General features: G+C 41.8%; 1 protein-coding gene across 1 annotated transcript in view; it reads right to left on the reverse strand.

The window, feature by feature from the left end:
• Positions 1-1431: 1431 nt before the first annotated feature.
• AACS (acetoacetyl-CoA synthetase) overlaps positions 1432-18703 on the reverse strand; it is a 37692-nt gene continuing 20420 nt past the window's right edge. The window contains exons 8-18 of the mRNA XM_053994082.1: positions 18445-18592; positions 14430-14510; positions 13269-13393; positions 10543-10607; positions 10248-10370; positions 8851-8964; positions 8548-8673; positions 6991-7060; positions 6252-6310; positions 5293-5495; positions 1432-2754 (exon numbers count right to left, since the gene is read on the reverse strand). Of these exons, the coding sequence (XP_053850057.1) occupies positions 2617-2754; positions 5293-5495; positions 6252-6310; positions 6991-7060; positions 8548-8673; positions 8851-8964; positions 10248-10370; positions 10543-10607; positions 13269-13393; positions 14430-14510; positions 18445-18592 (1252 nt within the window). The 3' untranslated portion in view covers positions 1432-2616. The remainder of the gene's footprint in view (positions 2755-5292; positions 5496-6251; positions 6311-6990; positions 7061-8547; positions 8674-8850; positions 8965-10247; positions 10371-10542; positions 10608-13268; positions 13394-14429; positions 14511-18444; positions 18593-18703) is intronic.

Below are 18703 nucleotides of genomic sequence, written 5' to 3' on the forward strand. Positions count from 1 at the left end.
GGGTCTCAAAGGTGGCCCAGAGCATTCCCTACACTCTCCAGTTTCCCCCAGCCCAGAACCCTGCAGCTCTGTCTCAAGTCTCAGACCCTGGTACACTCCTTCCTACTGCATTTTAAACCTAATTTTAATGCCCATTTACCTGTGTGAGTGACTGCTCAGCTCATAAATGAAATACTTTTAAATATGTATGCACTAAACTGCAAGACAATAATGGCCTCAGGGAAGTTGCATTCCATCAGGCAATTACCTGTGGTTTTAAAACCACTGTATAAGTAATCCACACAACCCCTTTCTCTTGCACATAACAATAAACAATTTTATCAGCTGTGCCCTGCTTGGGCTGCTGTGTACCAGCTCATTTTATGTCCTAGAGAACCACCACTAACCAGGGAAATTAATTGAGATCGTAAGGCAGTGGGAGGGGGAAGTACCTGCTCTAACAGGAGCTGACAAAAGCACATTTCCAAGAGGGGAGTGATAAAACCACATCCCCCGAGGGCAAATGGGCTGATTCCATCCCATCATTCAAGAGTCACTCAAATTTGTACCGAGCCTGGAGTTCCTCTGCTCTGCTTTGCTGCTGAACATTTCAGTCAGAGCTTGAAGCCATTTCCAGAGCCAGCTCTATTTGCATGCCACACATCCCACTGAAATCTGCACATGGAGCTTTCCAGGCAAAACACTGTGAACCTCAAATTATAAATAGGCAACAGGGAAAAAAAAGGAAAAAAAAAGAAAAAAAAAAAGAAGAGGGCTATGCACTCAAGGTACAACAGCTACATCCCAGCAGCCCTCAGGCATCCATCCAGTGTTTCTGGGTAAAACTGGAATTTTCAGGGCAATACAGAAGGAAATCTGGATTTTTGTTTGTAACTGATGTCTGGGAAAAGCTTTGCAACATCCGACAATTACGAGAGACCAAATGATATCCATTAATTAAACTTTCCCCAGTGTTTCCAGCATTATAAAGGATTAGAAAAAGCAGCCTCCAGGCATTGTATATGTTCTTAATGTATCTGTGCTTCTAAACTATCTTTAATTAATGAAAGAACCCAAAATTACTTATTAATAAGATTCTGTGGGCTTTGTAAACCTCAGACATTTTGCATGAATTAAAGAACAATATAATGAAGTTTTAATGAATACAAAGTCACAGTTAATGTAAAATTTATATATAGCAAGCCAGAAGGGGAAGGAATTTAAAAGTACTTTTAATCATAGGTTATTGGCAGCTTGGATAGCTCCTTTTTATACTTTTCTAATGGGTCCTTGGTATTTTTATTATCACATCAGCATCTGACTTGATACAGTAGGGAAAGTACCAGCACAGAAAGTTTTGGGCTTGGATTAAACCCCTTAAAATCAGTAACAAACTGAGCTAAAAATTATTTCATGACAACCAGTTAAAAGGAAAATAAAGACAGCAACAGGTGAGAGATGTAATATATAATTATTATATATAAAGAATTGATTCCTTTTAATTAACTCTTTATCAATGCTGAATGCATTCAACACAATTGTAAGTACAATAATATTTCACCCACAAAATTCAAATAGTGCAGGAGACACTGAATGCCAGAGGGTTGGTACAACTACTGCAACTGTATTTTATGAAAAACAAAACACTTTAGTGCTTCCATTTCGCTGTTTCAGTAAGCTCAGTTTTTTAATTACAGTATTTTTCCCTTTATAAACTGGAAGGTTACAGACCTAGAAAAGGGGTCTCTCACTTTCAACACAACATTTAGTAAAAAAAGTTACAAAACCCATCAGCTTTTAATAAAGAAACACCCTGGAATTCCTCAGCTAAACTTGGAGCCAATAAAGGACTTCAACCAAGGAAGCAAAATGTCTTCTTCAAGTGTAATTATGTCAATCCACAGTAATGTCAGCAAATTCCAGGAAATAACCTGGAGTTACCCCAGGAATAAGGAGGGAATGCTCCCTTCACCTTCTGAGCCCCCAGAAGTCTCTCAGCCATCAGCTCAAAACAATGAGAAGGCTACAGCACAAAATGCAGCAGCAGTTACCCTCAGAGGTACCACGAGATATTTCAAGAAATGATTCTGAGTCAAATGGGTTTAGTGCATTATGATTTGGCTTCATAAAAACATCTTAATGCACACTACACAGAGAACACTTGCATGGTTCAGGGGCAAGGGGTTCAAGTCACTGTGTATTCCCTTACAGGGGTCAAACACAGGGATTGAAAAGTGTTGTTAAAAATCCAGTTTAAAAAAAAAAAAAAAAGCAAATATTTTATGAAAGAAATATTCTATCTGCAACTATTGGTGCTCCCATTTGATGGGCTGCTGATGTAAATGAAACCAGAAAAGATGCACTCATATATATAAAAATCAAAACAGGCAGGTTTCTCCTTCCAGGCTGGAAAAAAAACTCCAAAATATATGGCATATTTAACCAATAAAAGGGAGCTAAGCTTTACCCAAGCCTTTCATAATGCACTTCATGAAATATTTTTTTTTTCCTTTTAAAAGAACCACTGGTATTAAATAGAGCTTTTTCTTTACATACAGTATTGGTATATACAAAACAAATACAGAACTAAGACAGACACAAAAAAAAAAAAAAAAAAACCAAACCAAAAAAGTGACTTTAATAGTCTTGAAGCTCAGGAATATTCTGGTAGAGGTCCAAAGCCTCTGGGTTTGAGAAAGCTCCCCGCTGCTCAACTTCTTTCCCTGCAATGATTTGCTTCACAGCTACTTCCACTTTCTTCCCATTTACTGTATACTGAAAAACAAAACCAGCAAAGATAAAATGACTTTTTTTTTTTTCATGTAGTGGTTTTATGAAAATATTCATGAAACCCCCCACCAATTCCAGAACTCTATCAAAATTTAGCAGAATGCCTTCTCTTTTGTTACACGTGAAGCACTTTCTTCTGAAAAATCACTTGAAGAGTAGGTAGAATTCAAAGAGTTTGTGTCAGTTTATTACTCCTACTGGCAGTTCTGTGAGAACATGATCAAGCTCCAATATAAAACAACAAAACCAGATCAGAATCATGGTACAAACACTAAAAATATTTGGGTTTTATGTTCTGACACATCCAATGTTCAAACAATTTTTATTTTTTAAGGGTGGACTCAAAGAACAAAGCCCAACTGCGCTGGGCTTTGGAAGAAGAAAACCAGGATTTTCTTATTTGAATTGGACAGTTTTTCTAAAAGGGTGAAGTGAAACTGAGCTTAAATGCTCCTCTACAGCTAAGCATTTCAAAACAAACCATAACAAATAAAATAAACTGGAACCAGCAGAGACTTCACCTGCACTTCTGCACCACATGAATTCTATTACATGGTGTGACTCAAAGGAAGGACCCTGCAGAATAAAACCCTAATTCTTCTCTTAGGATCAGAGCTGTAATTTCTGGCACAGAAGGAGGATGGGCTGCAGTGTGAACAGGAGCAGCCTAAGCCTAGCTTGGGTGATCTCTGTTCTTAGAGGCACCAAGGCTTTCTGAGCCCCTTCCTGGTGCTGGTACCACTGAGATTTTGGGGGTGGCAGCTTTGAAAGGCTGACACACAAACCCCTCCTCAATGTTTCTGCCTGCTCTGGGAACAGGACCCCACCTGCTTTACTGCTCAGTCTGCTGGGGGAGGAACCCAGGCTGGTCCTGGCCTCCAAAGCCACTGAACCTCCTGAGCTCCAGGCCCCACCACTGATAAATGGTGCATCTGGAACTGGACATCATTCAGACCAGGTGAAATAATCCTCAGCACGCCCTTACAATATTGTCTGGATACAAAAAATCCAACTTTTCTTTATTAGATCTGCTGAAGTCATGCGTAACCCTACCCTCCTGAGCCACCTTCATCTCTCTCATCAACAATCAGCAACCTCATTTTCACACCAGAAACCACAACAGCTCAATGGCCTTCAAGGGAACTGCCCCCTTCAAAAAAAGATAAGGCTGTTCCAAGTAAATTAGTTTACTTTAATCAGTAAATCCTGTGGATGATGACCAGAATGTTTATCTGGGCAGGACAGAACTAGACAGACTCACACTGTGTTTTAAATACTAAATATCCTACTAAAACCATGTTTTGTGCTGCTAAATCACCTCAGCACAGCTGTACTGTTTGTACCAGAACACAGTGTCAGGATCAGATTGTGTTTTCAGAAGAGGAGTGAAGCACATTTCCAAAAGCAGCAGCTTCCCTTCCATGCAAAACTTTTAAAGAAAGATGAGAGACAGCTTTGATCACTTCACCACTGGCAGATTTACCTGAAAGGTAATTAAAATTCACTCAATTCAGTCAATGTGTGAGCTAATTAATGATCCAAGCAGGCTCTCCTGAGGGGCAGCCCATCCCAAGCACCTCCCTGCTGTACATTCAGGTGATTCACACAGTTCAAGTTCAACACTCCACACAGAAGCTGAGCTGCAGCCCAGAAAATGGGAACTTCAGGGAATTTTACACTCATGCAAAGACTTTTGGGGCCAAGGACTCAAAATCTGCCAACAACATCCTGAAACAAAATGAACTCAAGAGATCAGGAGCAGAGAATCCCTCTGTGGACCAGAGCCCTACAGCACTTCCACATGGAAGCCTACACTGCCAGCAGAGGGGTACCAGGTTCAAATGATGGCTCTGAAGTCTCAAGTCTTTTGTCTGGACACACTCAAGTCTGAGGAAAAAACACACCCTGCACCCCCATTCTGCTGCTCAGAGTCACTGAGGGCTACAGAACAGACATTCCAACTAAAGAGTTCACACAGAGAGCTCCAGCAGAACGGCCTCAGCAGACTGAGCAGAAGAACCTTCAGCTGCACACGTTTCTCCCCCTGAACAAGCACAACAATTTCATTTTAATTACTGTTATAGTTAAGACAGTGATAGAGCTACATTTAAGTGGTTAAACAGATGTAAAAGTGAAATGGTTTCCAAAATGATCTTCTGAATTCACCAAGTGCTCTCAGCTTTCCTAAGAAAGTCACTTGTAACAGGAAAACAAAAACAAAATATGCTTATGGATAGCCAGAAAAGCTCAAGTTAAATGACCTTTTTACTATTTTCTTTTAAGAGCTTGAAAAACACACTACTGAGAAAACGCAACTCATTTAAAAAACAAAAAACACGCTTAGCTGAAGAGGAGATGAAAAGATGTTGCTAGGCAACATAGACAAACTATTTATAAAGCCCGAATACACTTTTGAGATGCTAAAATTTCCACGTATGTGGGTTTGAAGAGCAGTGACAACTGCTCCTTAATTACTATTCAAGGTGACAAAGAAAACAGCAGGCAGCCTTTCCCCTGACATACCGGGATGCCTTTGGTTTCCAGGATGAGGCTGGGGACGTGCCTGGCGGAGAGCGCCACGCGGATGGCGTCCTGGATGCGCTTCACCAGGCTGCGGCTGAAGGCGTGGCTGGAGGCCATCTTCAGGAACAGGATCACCCTCTCCTCGCCGTCCTTGTTGTACTGAGGGACGCAGAGGCTGTCAGACACCTCCTCGAAGGCTTCCACTGCAAAGGGAGTCTTTGTTAGAGCTTGGGTTTGCGCGGCGTCCTGGACGCGCGGCTTTTCTCTCGTATCGAACAAAAACATCACCTGCGTGGGCAAAGGGAAACAGGCATCCTCTGCCTGGGTAAAGCTTCACCTCTGCCTGCTCTGGAGTTTTAGGTTTATAAAAATCCAGGTTTAAGGACCACTGAGATCCATAACAAAAGTTTACTGCTGCTTTTGGGACAGAAGGTTCTACGCAAAGCCGTTTTCTCTGGCTTTCCCCACTGCAGCACAGACAGGACACAAAGTCCTGGTGACACAAGAACAAGGAGGCAGCACGTCCTTGAGTCTCAGATGAGCACCTCTGCAGGGACAGTTTCCCCACCTGTCACAACACAGGCTTTGAAACACAAAGCACAAGCTCAAGAACTACTTCTAATTATCAGAAAGGTACAATAGAAACAGTGTCAAGAGCTTGCCTTGAGGGGAAGAAGAAAACCCTGACAGGTTAGGGGAAAAAGAAAAAACCTGCTCCATAACATGTTGATTTTGTATATCCCAATGAGTCACCTCCCACCCTACAGATACTTCAGGAAAGCAACCAGTTCCAAGTTTACAAAATCAAATTTTACTGAACTAACATACTCTGTACTGTCTCAATTGCAGAACAGCAAGTTTTTTCTTACTTAATCCTTCTAAACAGTTTTTTAATGCTTAAATTTCAGATTTAAGGCAACAGTGTCATAGCTGGAAGAGGTGGAAAGTTGATTTCATACCTATGTTATAGATTTCAGAACTTCCAAATCTTACTCCATTTGGATTTAACGTACCATCACTGAAAAATCACAAAGAAAACAAAGCAACATTAAAGTGTGATTACAGCTTGATCAAGAGGAAAAAATGATGCAATTAAGCAAGTCTCTCTAGTGAGAGCAAAACCACATTAGAAACAAAATTTTAAGAGAATTTGAGTCAAAAAGGCATTTTACTGATCAGAATGAATCTGTACAGAGAACAGCAACATTAGTAATTCACCCAACTTTGTTTCAAACAGCAGCTTTGAAATGCAAACAGTAAATCCAGCCTCAGTTGTGATCCTGAATGTCTGTGATCACTGACACAGGCACAACTTAATACCTGACCTTCTGTAAGGAAGTTTTGCTGTAAAACAAGGTGGTGGCAAAGCCAAGACCACAAAACAAATTCCCCAAGTCACCACCTTGAATGTGCTGCACTCTCAACCCAAACTCCCGTGACCACTGTGAACCATGGAACACAAAACCATGTCCAGTACAGTCTTGTGTTCATAAATACAGAAGTGAACCTCAAAATGAGCTCCCTTCCCTCAAATCCAGCTCCTGTGATTAATTTAAAGGTTGAGATCCACAAGGTGGGATTCAATAAAATTAATAGAAAGCTAACAAGGGTGACAGAATCATGTGCATTTTACTCCTAGGTGAAGACTGCAGATTTTAACACTTGTTTCCTCCAAGCACTCCCACCAGAACTCTGTACCTGCGACCCAGCATGACAATTCCTCCAGTCTTGGGGTTAATTTTGCAGTAATCACCATGGGCCCAGACACCTGGTGGGGAATGGCAAAGGTTAAGCAGGATTTCCTCATGCAGTCACAGCAGATATTGTGTAACTCAACTGGCATTAACTGAGTGAAATACACAGAAATACCAACTGAGGTACTCCCCCCAGCCAGGGTGACAGTACTGAGCTACACCAGCAATCCACACCACATTCACTGTAAGAACCAGCACACCCAGAGCAGCTCAGAAATCAGGATCAAGCCCCAGGTTATCACCTCATTGCTTGTTTGCATGACTACACAGCACTCCTTAAAAAACCAGCTGCTCTGAATACCTCATTTTGAATTACTGGAAGCATTTTCCACAGCAGTAACAACATTCCCACCTCGATTCATTGTCTTTCTTGATCCTTTTTTTTATTATGCACAATTCTTGCCTTGTGTAATAGGTATCAACACTTCCCTAGAGAGCTTTTGTGCTTACTCTTCTTTATTTGTCTTAATGCAAAATCAGGTTTGACTTTTCAGTATTATTTAAGATTGATACTGCCACAGCAGCCTGCCAAAACCAGAAGTACAACCCAATTCTATTCAAGTTTTTCTGAGGAAAAACACCAAGCTCAATTATTTGCACATAAGACCATTTTCCAACTTAACTGTTTACCATCTCAATCCCACTTACAAGGAAAGACAGAAAAGGGGTCCAGACAGAACCTCCATGATTTCAGTCTTAAAACTGTCACACAGATTTTTTTTTTTTCTATTTACTGCTTTCAGGCTTACATGCAGACTGCAACTTTCACATTCCTCAGCTTTCCTGTGTGATTATCTCCTGCTGCACATCCTGACTTTTCTTATGAATCCACTCTGAACTGTTGCTATTTATTAAAAAAAAAAGCTTCCACATCCAAAAAAAACAGCAGCTGGAGATCCTGCTCTTAAAAAATCCCTGCCCCAGAGGCACCAGGGGATTTGGCATGGCTGTGCCACATCAGGAAAAGCCCTGGATGAGCAGAGTCCTCCACAATTACTACGAAAAGCCTCTGGTCCACAGGTGCCTGTTATTTTATCCTGTAGAAGGCTAAGGCTGCATGTCTGAGCACATATTTAATATATATTTAATCCTCCTGCTAATGAGGCAGCAGGTCAGCTCTCTTCCCTTGGGATTGACTCCTCCAGGCAGGCAGGAGCAGCCTGGCAGAGGTGCAGCAGCACTCTCTAATAGCTGACTGCTGCCTGCCCTGCTCAACTTCCAGCTCACACCCGTGCCAGAAGCCTGTGCCTGCACTGCAGGCTGGGGCAGGCAGAGCTGCCTCATGAGAGCAGCAGCCAAAGTGAATTGGAGCTTTGCAGAGGTCCTTACTGCTGGTATGTGGATCTCCAGGCAAAACAAAGCACGAGAAAACAGAGCGAGGTGTTCTGGAATGTAAGACCTCACCCTGGAAATGCTGCACCTGTGGCTGTCACTGGGCAGCAGCAAATAAGCCTGGGCCTCCCCTTACAGTCTGCACCATCCAAAGGCCTTCATGACATACCTGGGAATTTGGAAAAATAAGCTTTTCTGTATTTGCTTCCATTCTCATCGTTCCAGAAGTGTGTGGGCTGACAGGGAATGGGCTTCGTGCAAACCAGCTCTCCACTTTCACCCCAAACTGGTTTTCCTGTTGACAAAAAAAAAAAAAAAAAAAAAAAAAAAAAAGGTATTTTCCACATTTCCTTTCTGTAAAAAACAAGAGTTACAAAGCAAAGAGCATCTACACTTACTACTTGTTGTTTAAGTTAAGATCACCTAGCAACTGTATTTTCTAAGTGTGCACAGTATTTTGGATCATAGTTACCTTCATCATTCCATGCTTCTACAGCCATTCCAAGATTTCTGGCCTGAATTTCTCCTTTGTAAACAGGAACTGTAACATTGTGACCCATGAAACATGAAATTATATCTGTTCCACCTACAATAAAAGAAATCCATTTAGAAGATACACTATTTTTTGGAAAAAGCAAACCTGTGAACTACATTGGAACATAGGAACAGCCAACTGCCAACCTTTGCCAAAGGCTTCTGATCCACACTAAGCAGCACAGAACAAACAGCATTATCTAGCATGTTGTGACTTTTATTAAAAGGTTTTCTTCCTTACTTTATATATCTTGTTATATGTGCATGCCTTTCATGCAGAGCTATCCCTTAAGGCATAACTTTTCTCCTTTCAACAGTCTCTTTAATCTCATTTAAGGAAATTTCCATTTATAGGAGAGAGAAGACAAACAGGGCCTGCTTTACAGACTTCAGATATTTACAGAATTACTTAGAAATGTCTTCTTGTTTGTTTTCATTAGTTTAAAGTAACCAGTCAAGCTACATTTACTTAGCTTTTATACCTTATCAGCATGGGAGGAGGGGAGCCAGGCCTTCAGGATGAACAGTTATCTTAAGAAAAATAGATACTGTCAAAGTGCTTACTTAACTGGAATATTTATAGTCTTTCTAGGACTTTATGGAAGAGAATTAAGACAGAAATCAATCATGTTAGCTTTTCTCAAAAATAGGCTTCTGCATTTGAGTCTATTAATGTCTGTAGTAGCAAGTTCTAGATTCAGCACTACTCTTACTGAGCTCAGAGTCTGAGATAACTTCAGCAGCAGAATAGTTACATTTTAAAAATCAAACTGAGTTAAAAAGCTCTTTGAGAAAGTCAGTCCTTGTTACAAAGCAAGACGGGGAGTGCTGTGGTGGACCTTACGTGAGCAGGAGTTGCTTCAGCCAGCACTGCTCACAACAAACTGCACAGCATGGGGGCTTGATATTTCCCTAATTATATAATCAACAAAAAAAAAAAAAAAAAAATCCATCTGCAGCGCAGTTACTTGGCACAAAAGAACTGAAATGGGAACTCTCCAAGAGGTATTTTCTGCTAAAGTCAGCTATATGCAGAACAGTATGTTCTGTAGGTTAATAGACTCTTTGCTTGATCTCACCCTGCCACCCCTAAGGACAGCCAGTCAAAATAAATGATCATACTTAAAACCCAAAACATCCACCAAAAACACTTTGGAGTGCCTGAGTTTCATTATGGCACAGTGAATTATGCAGAAAAACCTCAGCACTAAAGAGACAGCTCATTCCAGTTTAACTATAACCAATCCCAAATGATTCAAAGCTTCCCAAACAAGCAGGAAGGAGCTGCACAGGCAATCAGAGAATTACTGAGATGCTGCAGCATAAAAGCCTCACCTGAAATGGATCCCAGGAGGACACTGCTTTTTATGTGTTTGTAGACATACTCATAGCTTTGAGATTTGAGAGGTGATCCTGTAGACAGGATAGTGTGGAGTGTTTGCAGATTGTGTGTTTCACCTTAAAAAGGAGAAAAGCAACACAGGTTAAGGCAGAATTTTTCCAAGTGTTTGGAACTGTTTGTCACTACAATCCAGAATAATTACATAAAGGGCTGAGACAAGATAGGGAGCCAGAACCAGGAGAGAAAAGGTAGGAGGGAGAAGGGATTCACCAGCTTTTTGAAGCTTACATGGTTTTAAATTTTTCTCTTCTAGCACAGCCAGCCACTTTGCACCCGTTCCAAGGATGGTGATCCTAGAGGGAAAAGAAGTTTACATGTTTTGCATATTTAAATATGCTAAGATTCTAAAGAACTGCCATTCCCACTGCAGTGAGCTGAGGCTGTTACACACTCTGTACGTGGAATAGACAAACAATGCAGCCTCTTAGAGCTTCCCAAGTGCAAGGCACATCCTTTTGAACTATCAGAATCAGTCAGATCAAATGTCATCTCTGCAGCTTTGAAACTTTTAACTCTATCTTTAAATATTAAGCAAAGCTTTCCCATCTCACAAAGACATTCACTTACATTTACAGGAATTTGTAACTGCAGAACACTCCAAAGACATCACAAAATGTTATCATGTTTACTTTATTAATGGGCCAAAATTCCCCAAGAGTGCCTTGGTACAGTCTTTACACAGGAAAACTTTACCATTTCAGGGCACAGCTTGACAAAAAATTACTTTACTTTGGGACAGCAACCAGTGGCTTTCTGGAGATACCTGTTGAGTTTCCAGTGGTGAAAGCCTGAGCTGCCCATGCCTAATGAACAGGAAAGTTGGCCCAACTGAACAATTCCATCCTGCCCCTGCAAAGTGTATTTAGAGCTCTTCAACAGAATTAAAACTTGAAACAAAAGCTCTGCTTCTTCCATCTGTCAGTGGAAGTGCCAGTTTAATGCTCCTGCTGACACTCAGGAAATCCTCTTACCTGGCTTCTGCTGATTCATTTTACATTACAGCAATAAAAACTCACTCAAGAAAATGCAGAGACAGATGAAGATAAGAGCACAGAGATGGGCAATACCAACACCAGCAGAGCTTAAATAAGATCCTGCTAGGCTGGCTTTGACTCCAAAGGCAGGGTGGGAGGTAGGACACTGTTCCAGGCAAGGAGAAGGGGATATTTCAACACTGCCAAAAGGGGATGTCTCCCTTTGCCATGCTGGTGGAAGATTTCCCTCTCAGGTAGGAACAGGCTCCTTGCACAAACACATCAGTGCACAGAGCAATTCACCAGGCACATGGGAAGGGCACACAGAATGGTTTGGACTGGAAGGAACCTTAGAGATCATCTAGTTGCAGTCCCTGCCATGAGCAGGGAACCTTCCAGCAGGAGAGCCCCCGGCCCAGTGCCCCTCAGCTACCCTCTATGCCAACCACATGAACTATTTTTACTCTTGTGTAACATCTCACTTTCCTTCCATGCCTCAAACCAGTGCTTATTTTACATTAGAATACAAAATGCTTCTCTATTTTAAGCTCTTTGACACTTCCTCTACAGCACATGTAGAGCCAAATCTCCCTTTATTTCCTTCCAAAAGCGACATAACTGCATTTAGTCACCATCCAGCAATTCCCTTGCACAGATCACTAATGGATGGCCACTTGAGTCATTCCTGCCACGCAGGAGGAGATATCCTGATGATACCCTGGGAATATGCTCTCTGAAGGAAAGTGTGGTGCATCTTCAGAGGAGAAGGTAATCTTCACATGTTGGAGCCTTTTTTTTTTTTTAACATATTTAACATATGAGTGAGCTGGGAACAGACTGCATGATGAAGTAGCACCCAGATGGCCACCGCTTTTAGCGCCAGATTACAAAAGCGAGACATGCAGACACATTTATCTTCCCTTGCTTTTGGCATGTGGAGACAATGCTTAAAAATAAGCTGGGTTGTTTCTCAATTCTCGTTTCTTTGCCTGTTGTTGTACCAGGGTTTCTTTGGGGGTGAAGCATGGCTGAAGTTTGTGGGTTTCTTTTGTGCCCTTTTTTTTTTGTTTTACTGGAAGCATTTTGACTTGGCATTAAGCTTCAGTTATAATAGCCAGAGACAAAATGTCAGTCTTTAAATATTACATGTCACAAAAGACACTGAAGTTTAAATTATTAATCATGCAGAGTCAGAAAGTGAATCTTTTGTCATCCACTTCCCACCACAAACAATTTTAATTATCAATTAAAAACGACACTCGTTTTACTGGTAATAAAATTCAAATTTACTCCTTACATGCAGCTGGCAAAATAGGAAAGTTACAAAATAATATTTTTTTTTAAAATCGAAGTTTAACAAAGTGTACAAAGCTAAATGCAATCACAGGGTTTTACAGCTGTTTATCTGCTACCTGCTATTTTTCTAAGCTTCAAGAAAGGGTGCTGTGAGCATTTTCAGGCACAAAAAATGGCATAAAACAATTACTGAATAGCTTATCAGTATGAATTAGGCATTACAGGTTAAAAAGCAAAATATGAAAATATAAGCAGCCCTGCTGAGCCTTTCCAGTCAATTTATGTCTTTAAGTCAAAGTTCTATGTTAAAATCTTAGGTTGAGCTGCTTGAAAAAAGAATTCTTATTTACTAAGTTCTGAGTGTGCTGAGAAATTACTCTTCAGATTGCTCCCAATTACTGCCTTTTGAAAAGGCTGCTCTTGAAAACTATTGAACCAAAAGTCTTTGTTTGCCTGGAATTCTAATACCTGACTCCAATTTGAAACAATCAGCTCTTTGTCTCTCCTCCTCTCTCAGAAAATGTTTTAGTACAAATTTTTAAAAGCAGTTCCACCCAGGGCTGAGCCAAAAGATAAACAGTGTCACGCTGTGCACGAGCTCCTGCCCGAGAGCACGGCACCTTCAGTGAGGCTGCCTGGCTCAGGAGCCAGTGCCAGCAGCCTTTGCTTACCCTGGATACATACCCCAGTCTGTCAGTCAGGTCCCAGAGCACATTTGGTGAAGGAATTAGAGGAGATCCATCATACAGGACCACTGAAGCTCCCGTAGCAAGGGCACTCACCAGCCAATTCCACATCATCCAGCCAGTCTGGAGCAGAGAAGAAACCCTCCATGAGTTTGTCCCAGCCTGCAGTGCTGGCAGCCCCAGCAGTGCTGTCTGCTGGCACGGGAGCCACAGGCAGCTCTACGAGGATGCACTGCTGCAGATCTTGGCAGAAGCTGGACCCAAGCACCATCCCTGCCCTCATGCAAGAGGTGCCACCTTCCCCTTGCCCTGCCTGAAGTTCTCCTGCTGCTAAAGCCACACCACTGATTTTGTCTGATCACATCAGCAAGCAAGGCTGAAGCTCTGCTCATCCTCCCAGCTGTCCCAGGCCGCCTCAGCTGCACGTGCCTGATGGATGTTGATCTAAGTGAGCCTTACAAACACCTGATGAGGTGGGGATTCCATGCCTCCCTGCACACACAGCTCTACAGCTCGAGCCAGGAGAACTCAAGACAAGGCAATTACCATGATCCCTCCTTGGAGATACTGCAAACTGACTAGGCATGTTAAAGTTCACAAGGGAACTCATGAGGAAAGACATCAGCCTTCTCCAGCTGCTACACTCACAGAAGGCTCAGCAATCATTTTTCTTCATCACAGCATCAGGAAGAACACCTCCCACCACATAACTGAGCTCCACACAGATGAGGTATACCCACTTTCCTTTATCAAGCTTGGAGCTGGGCAGCTTCTTTCCTCACAAAGAAAACAGACATAAAATTCTCATCTTGAGTGTGACCTAGCCCTGCAGCAAGGTGGAATCTGATTTGCAGGTGATATTGATGAGGCAAGCTTGATCAATACACCTAAGAGACTAAAAATCAATCAGTTTTCCTCACCAGTTAGGTCAGAAACATTTAACATGGCTTTGACCTTTTGTCAGAAAGGTCCCTGCTGCATTTTATTATTTCACCTGATTTATTTTTTTTTTTTTAATAAACTCAGATGGGACAATCCTTTGCAGTAAAACAATTCAACACACAAACAAGTATACTTGTGGATTTGTAGGACAAGTTGTCCCATCTTTACAGGAAAAGGATGTTCTAGTGTTTCTAAAAAAGCCTTAAGCCCCACTTGCCGTTGTGTAGTACATAATCACATCACTGCTGCTCATGTTGCCATGAAGAATGTGCTCCTTCAGGTGCTGTATTAGGGTACCCTGCAAAAAGAAAGGAAAATACAAGATCACATAAATGAAAAGCAAAACTCTGACAGCACATTAAGACTTAAAAAACACCAGCACAGTCAATAGCTTGCAGGATGTACTCCAGGATTAAAGCAAGTATTCCCTTTAACTACAACTGAAGTAAATCCCAGGGCCTATCTAACAGCAGCAGCAATTGCATTCTCCATTTTCTCACATAACTTTTCAGCCTCTCTCATTAGACCTCAGCAATTCCCACTGCACATCACTTTTAATCCATGGAATAAACAACTCCCTTCCCCTTCCAACTCCACACAGCCATCAGAGTTGCAGAGTACTCCATGCAGACCCTAATTTTAACAGCAGGCTTTCAGCAGTCAGACTTTCCAAGAGAAGCCCTTTGACAGTTTCATTTTCAGTGTATTTGGGCAAGGGGAGGAGTGAAGGACTGAGAGCTGCCATCAACTGCAGCAGCTGCTGAACATTAGCACCATGTGTCCAAATTATCTTATCTATTAACATCTAGGAGACAAAAGACCTGACAGTACAGATCTCTTGTAAACACTGGAGGGACTAGAAACATGAAATGTCTCACTGCTCAGAGCATCAATATTAATCATGTCCTGAAATGTATTACTTCCTTTTGTTGGAAATGCTGCTAAACCACCTTCCTGATCATCATTAAAGCACAACTTGCTAGGATAAATAAATTTACAGACTACTTCATTAAGTCACTTCACTGCAGTGACAAATTAATGTAGCCAATGTTAAAATAAAAAAAATGGGTTTTGCATTTATGCAAGGAATCATAGTGAAACTATTAAGAGCCTCATAAGCATGAAACAAGATTTACACTGAAAGAAAACAGATTACAGATAAACATTCAAAATGAAAAAGGAGAGTCATAAAACTGGCACGTGCTTCGGGAGAAAAAGCAGAAAACATTAAATAAAAATAAAGGAGTAAATTTTATTTTCACTGCTCAAAGGAACCAGGTCTGAATTCACCTACTGCTGTTTGAACACCCTCAGCTGCCACAACGCTGCCATCTAGCTACAGCTGCCATCTCCTACAGCTGAAAATCACCCAAAAATCGGGATTTAGAAACACTGCGTTAACTTGGTAAGGTTGCCAAAAGAATTGCAGGTGTTTACATAATTACTGCATTTATAAAGGAAAGCCCATTGTTCCTGCAGGAGATTGCGAAAGAGCCACACAAAATAGCAAAATTAAAAGTTATATTCAATTCAGATAAATATTGGTTTTCTTTTTCCTTCATTTAGTTTCCACTACTTCACAGTTTTGGAGCCAGAAGGGGATTTTTGAAAATGGTTTTAGGTATAGGCTATGAACAACTTCCCTGCAAAACCTGATACATCTCAGGCTGGAAACAAAAGGACTCTGGGAGAAGGCAGAGCTGTTCTAAACCCACAGCCCAAAACACTCTCTGGAGTTAATTTACAGGACTCATTTATTTGTAGGACTTTTACAACCCTCCAAACAAAACCCCAAAAGCATTTATCACTTCACACCAGATCTGGCAGCTGATAAAACTCCCTGCTCCTCCTGGGGGCCAGCCCAGGGCTGGTGAAGTGCTGAACATCTGGAGTGCCAGCAAGCAGCAGCACAGCTGTGCAGAGCCCCAGCAGGGCCTGGAGGAGCAGGGCTGGGCACTGACAGCTCAGGGAGCCAGGGGCAGCCCCCGGGGCCGGGCTCTGAGCAGCAGAGCTCTGAGCCTGAGCACAAACAGCCCCTGAGGGGTTTGCCTGCAGCTACAGCAGCCATCTGCAGCACTGCAGAGGTTTAAGGCCAAGCCTTGCGAGTCCTTGAGATGGATAGACACGACCTGAAGAGGATTTTAGCTCTGAATTCTCTCCTTACACAGCTGGGAGCAGGGAATAACTGGAAACAGGCCTGATATGAATGAGGCAAGAAGAACCACCAATGTTTTTAGGACTAAAGAATAACAATTACTAACGTTGTTCTGCAGCACACCCAACTGGTCAAAACCACACAGCTTTGCTTCCAAGGGTCAAAAATAAAGCCTGCTCCTCTGAGCCACCATTTTTTAAATAATCTCCCATGCCCTGGCTTCACTTCACTGTCATTTCACTGTGTAGCAAGAAAACAGACCAGAGACTTACTGCAGAAAACTGAGTTGTGAATTTAACGTGAGCTGCCTATTGGCATCTGAAATCAGTACAGTAACAATCAGCATTGGAGCATACTAAAAATAAGCAATAATTGAAATGTCTTCACCAAAATGTCATCTTGCTGTTTTCACTACCAGAAACACATTTGGTTTAAACTAAAGCTGGAAAACAAAGCAAAGACAGTAGGCTAATTCTGCTTTTTTAAAAAAATCAAATCAATGCAAGTCATCCTATTAATTCCAATGGAAACAAGATTAAGCCTAGAACAAACAGATAAACCCAATCAAGTGTGTAAAAGACAGCTAAGAATTAATTTGCATGGACTTTGTGTAGAGTCTATTCAAACACTGAAGTTCCTAATTCAATAATTTGCTTTTCAGCCAGAGGTGTTAGCACCAGGAAAAAAAAAAAATCACTCTGCACCACAATTAAAGAGCTACTTAGAGGGAACAGAATCATCACCAACAACAGATCTTACTCATCCATCCACCCAGCAAGGATGAGTAGTCTGGACCTAAACTCTAAGGTAGCTCTGTACATGATTCAGGAGAGCAGAGTCATGATTCAGGGCAAGCTAACAGGTAACATGGGAAAAGAAAACTTTGCAAAAGTAAAGTCCTGTTCTCTGATCTACAGCTATTTTTCATCTCTACTGTTTATCACCATCACTGAACAAAACACCTTGTCCTGTTTTTGCTAATCCACCTCTGCAAGTATTTACCCAGTCTAAAGCCAGCACAGCTTCAAAACAGCTGTCAAACTTCAAAACCCACCTCCTGTCTTCTTCACAAACCCTGGATTTGTGTCCCAAAGGGACCATTTGGTACTGCCTGGTATGATCTCCTACTGATTGATAGCACATAAAGCAGAGTGTTTACAGGCAGCAGGGGATTTGTCTGGGGGCAAATCCTCCAGTCCCTGCCATCAAAGGGAGGCAAGAGCACACACACTGGGGGCACAGCATCAAAGGATCCTGCCCTCAGGCCACCCAGCCCTGCAGGATGCTCATCCTGACTTGCAGAGCAAGCAGCAGAAATGAGGGACTGGCTAAAAGCTGTGCAGCTCCAGTGACACACATTGCTCCAGACAACACATCCTGCCTGCCTGAAATGGGGAAAAACCTGCCTTCTGTTAAGGATTATAGCAGAATTAAAGTTTCAACACTGCTGCAGTCACTTCCTCTATTTTTAGGACTTTGGAACAGCAAGTGGGCAAGGGTCATTCTGGCACCAATATCAGATATTATCTTTAGCCACAGCAAGACACTGCCTCAAGCAGTTTCCATACAATGAAAACCTACACTCAAGGAGATTCCAACTCTGCCTTCCTTCCCTAAAGGATTGATAAGAGTGACTTACTCTAAACTGATAAACATGAAGTAATGTTCAAGGTAAAAAATTATCCAGATAATGAAAACTGTTAGCTTGAGGCCCATAGGGAGCTTGCAATGTCCAAAAATCAGTTGCAATCACCCAATTCAAGTTATTTGACTTTTCAAGTATCAATCCAGCCACTTCTATTGGTACTTTTGTGAATGACACTTGCTCCCAGGAATCACCTGGAATCTGAAATGTCTCCACACTGATTTCTAAACCAAAATATTTTATATTCTTACCCATCCACATTTGCTTTCAAACAGCCACTAACACATAAAAAGGTTCACTGTCAGGTTGCTGAAAAACTGTCAGCAATCAATTCTTCCTTAAAATACACCACAGGGTGATGCTGTTCAAGGAAAAATGTAGTTAAGCAAGCAGTTAAGCAGAGCCAGTGCAGCTCCAGGAAGGAGGACATACCCCTGCTGAGTGAACCATGCATTTTGGTGCCCCTGTGGTGCCTGAGGAATACATGATAAAGAGAGGATGGCTGAAAGGCAGCTGCTCAAACTCCAGCTGGGGAGCCTGGTCTCCTTTCCCAGTGGCAAGGAAGTCTTCTAAAAAGACACTGCATAAGAAGGAGGGAAAAAAAAAAAAAAGGAACATTTCAAAACTTTCTGAAAGCATTACCCCAGCCCACGTGTAAGATCACCTCTGCACCCAGTAGTGCTCCCATTAC

The sequence above is a fragment of the Vidua macroura genome, chromosome 18 (genome assembly GCF_024509145.1).
Source record: "Vidua macroura isolate BioBank_ID:100142 chromosome 18, ASM2450914v1, whole genome shotgun sequence".
NCBI lineage: Eukaryota > Metazoa > Chordata > Aves > Passeriformes > Viduidae > Vidua > Vidua macroura.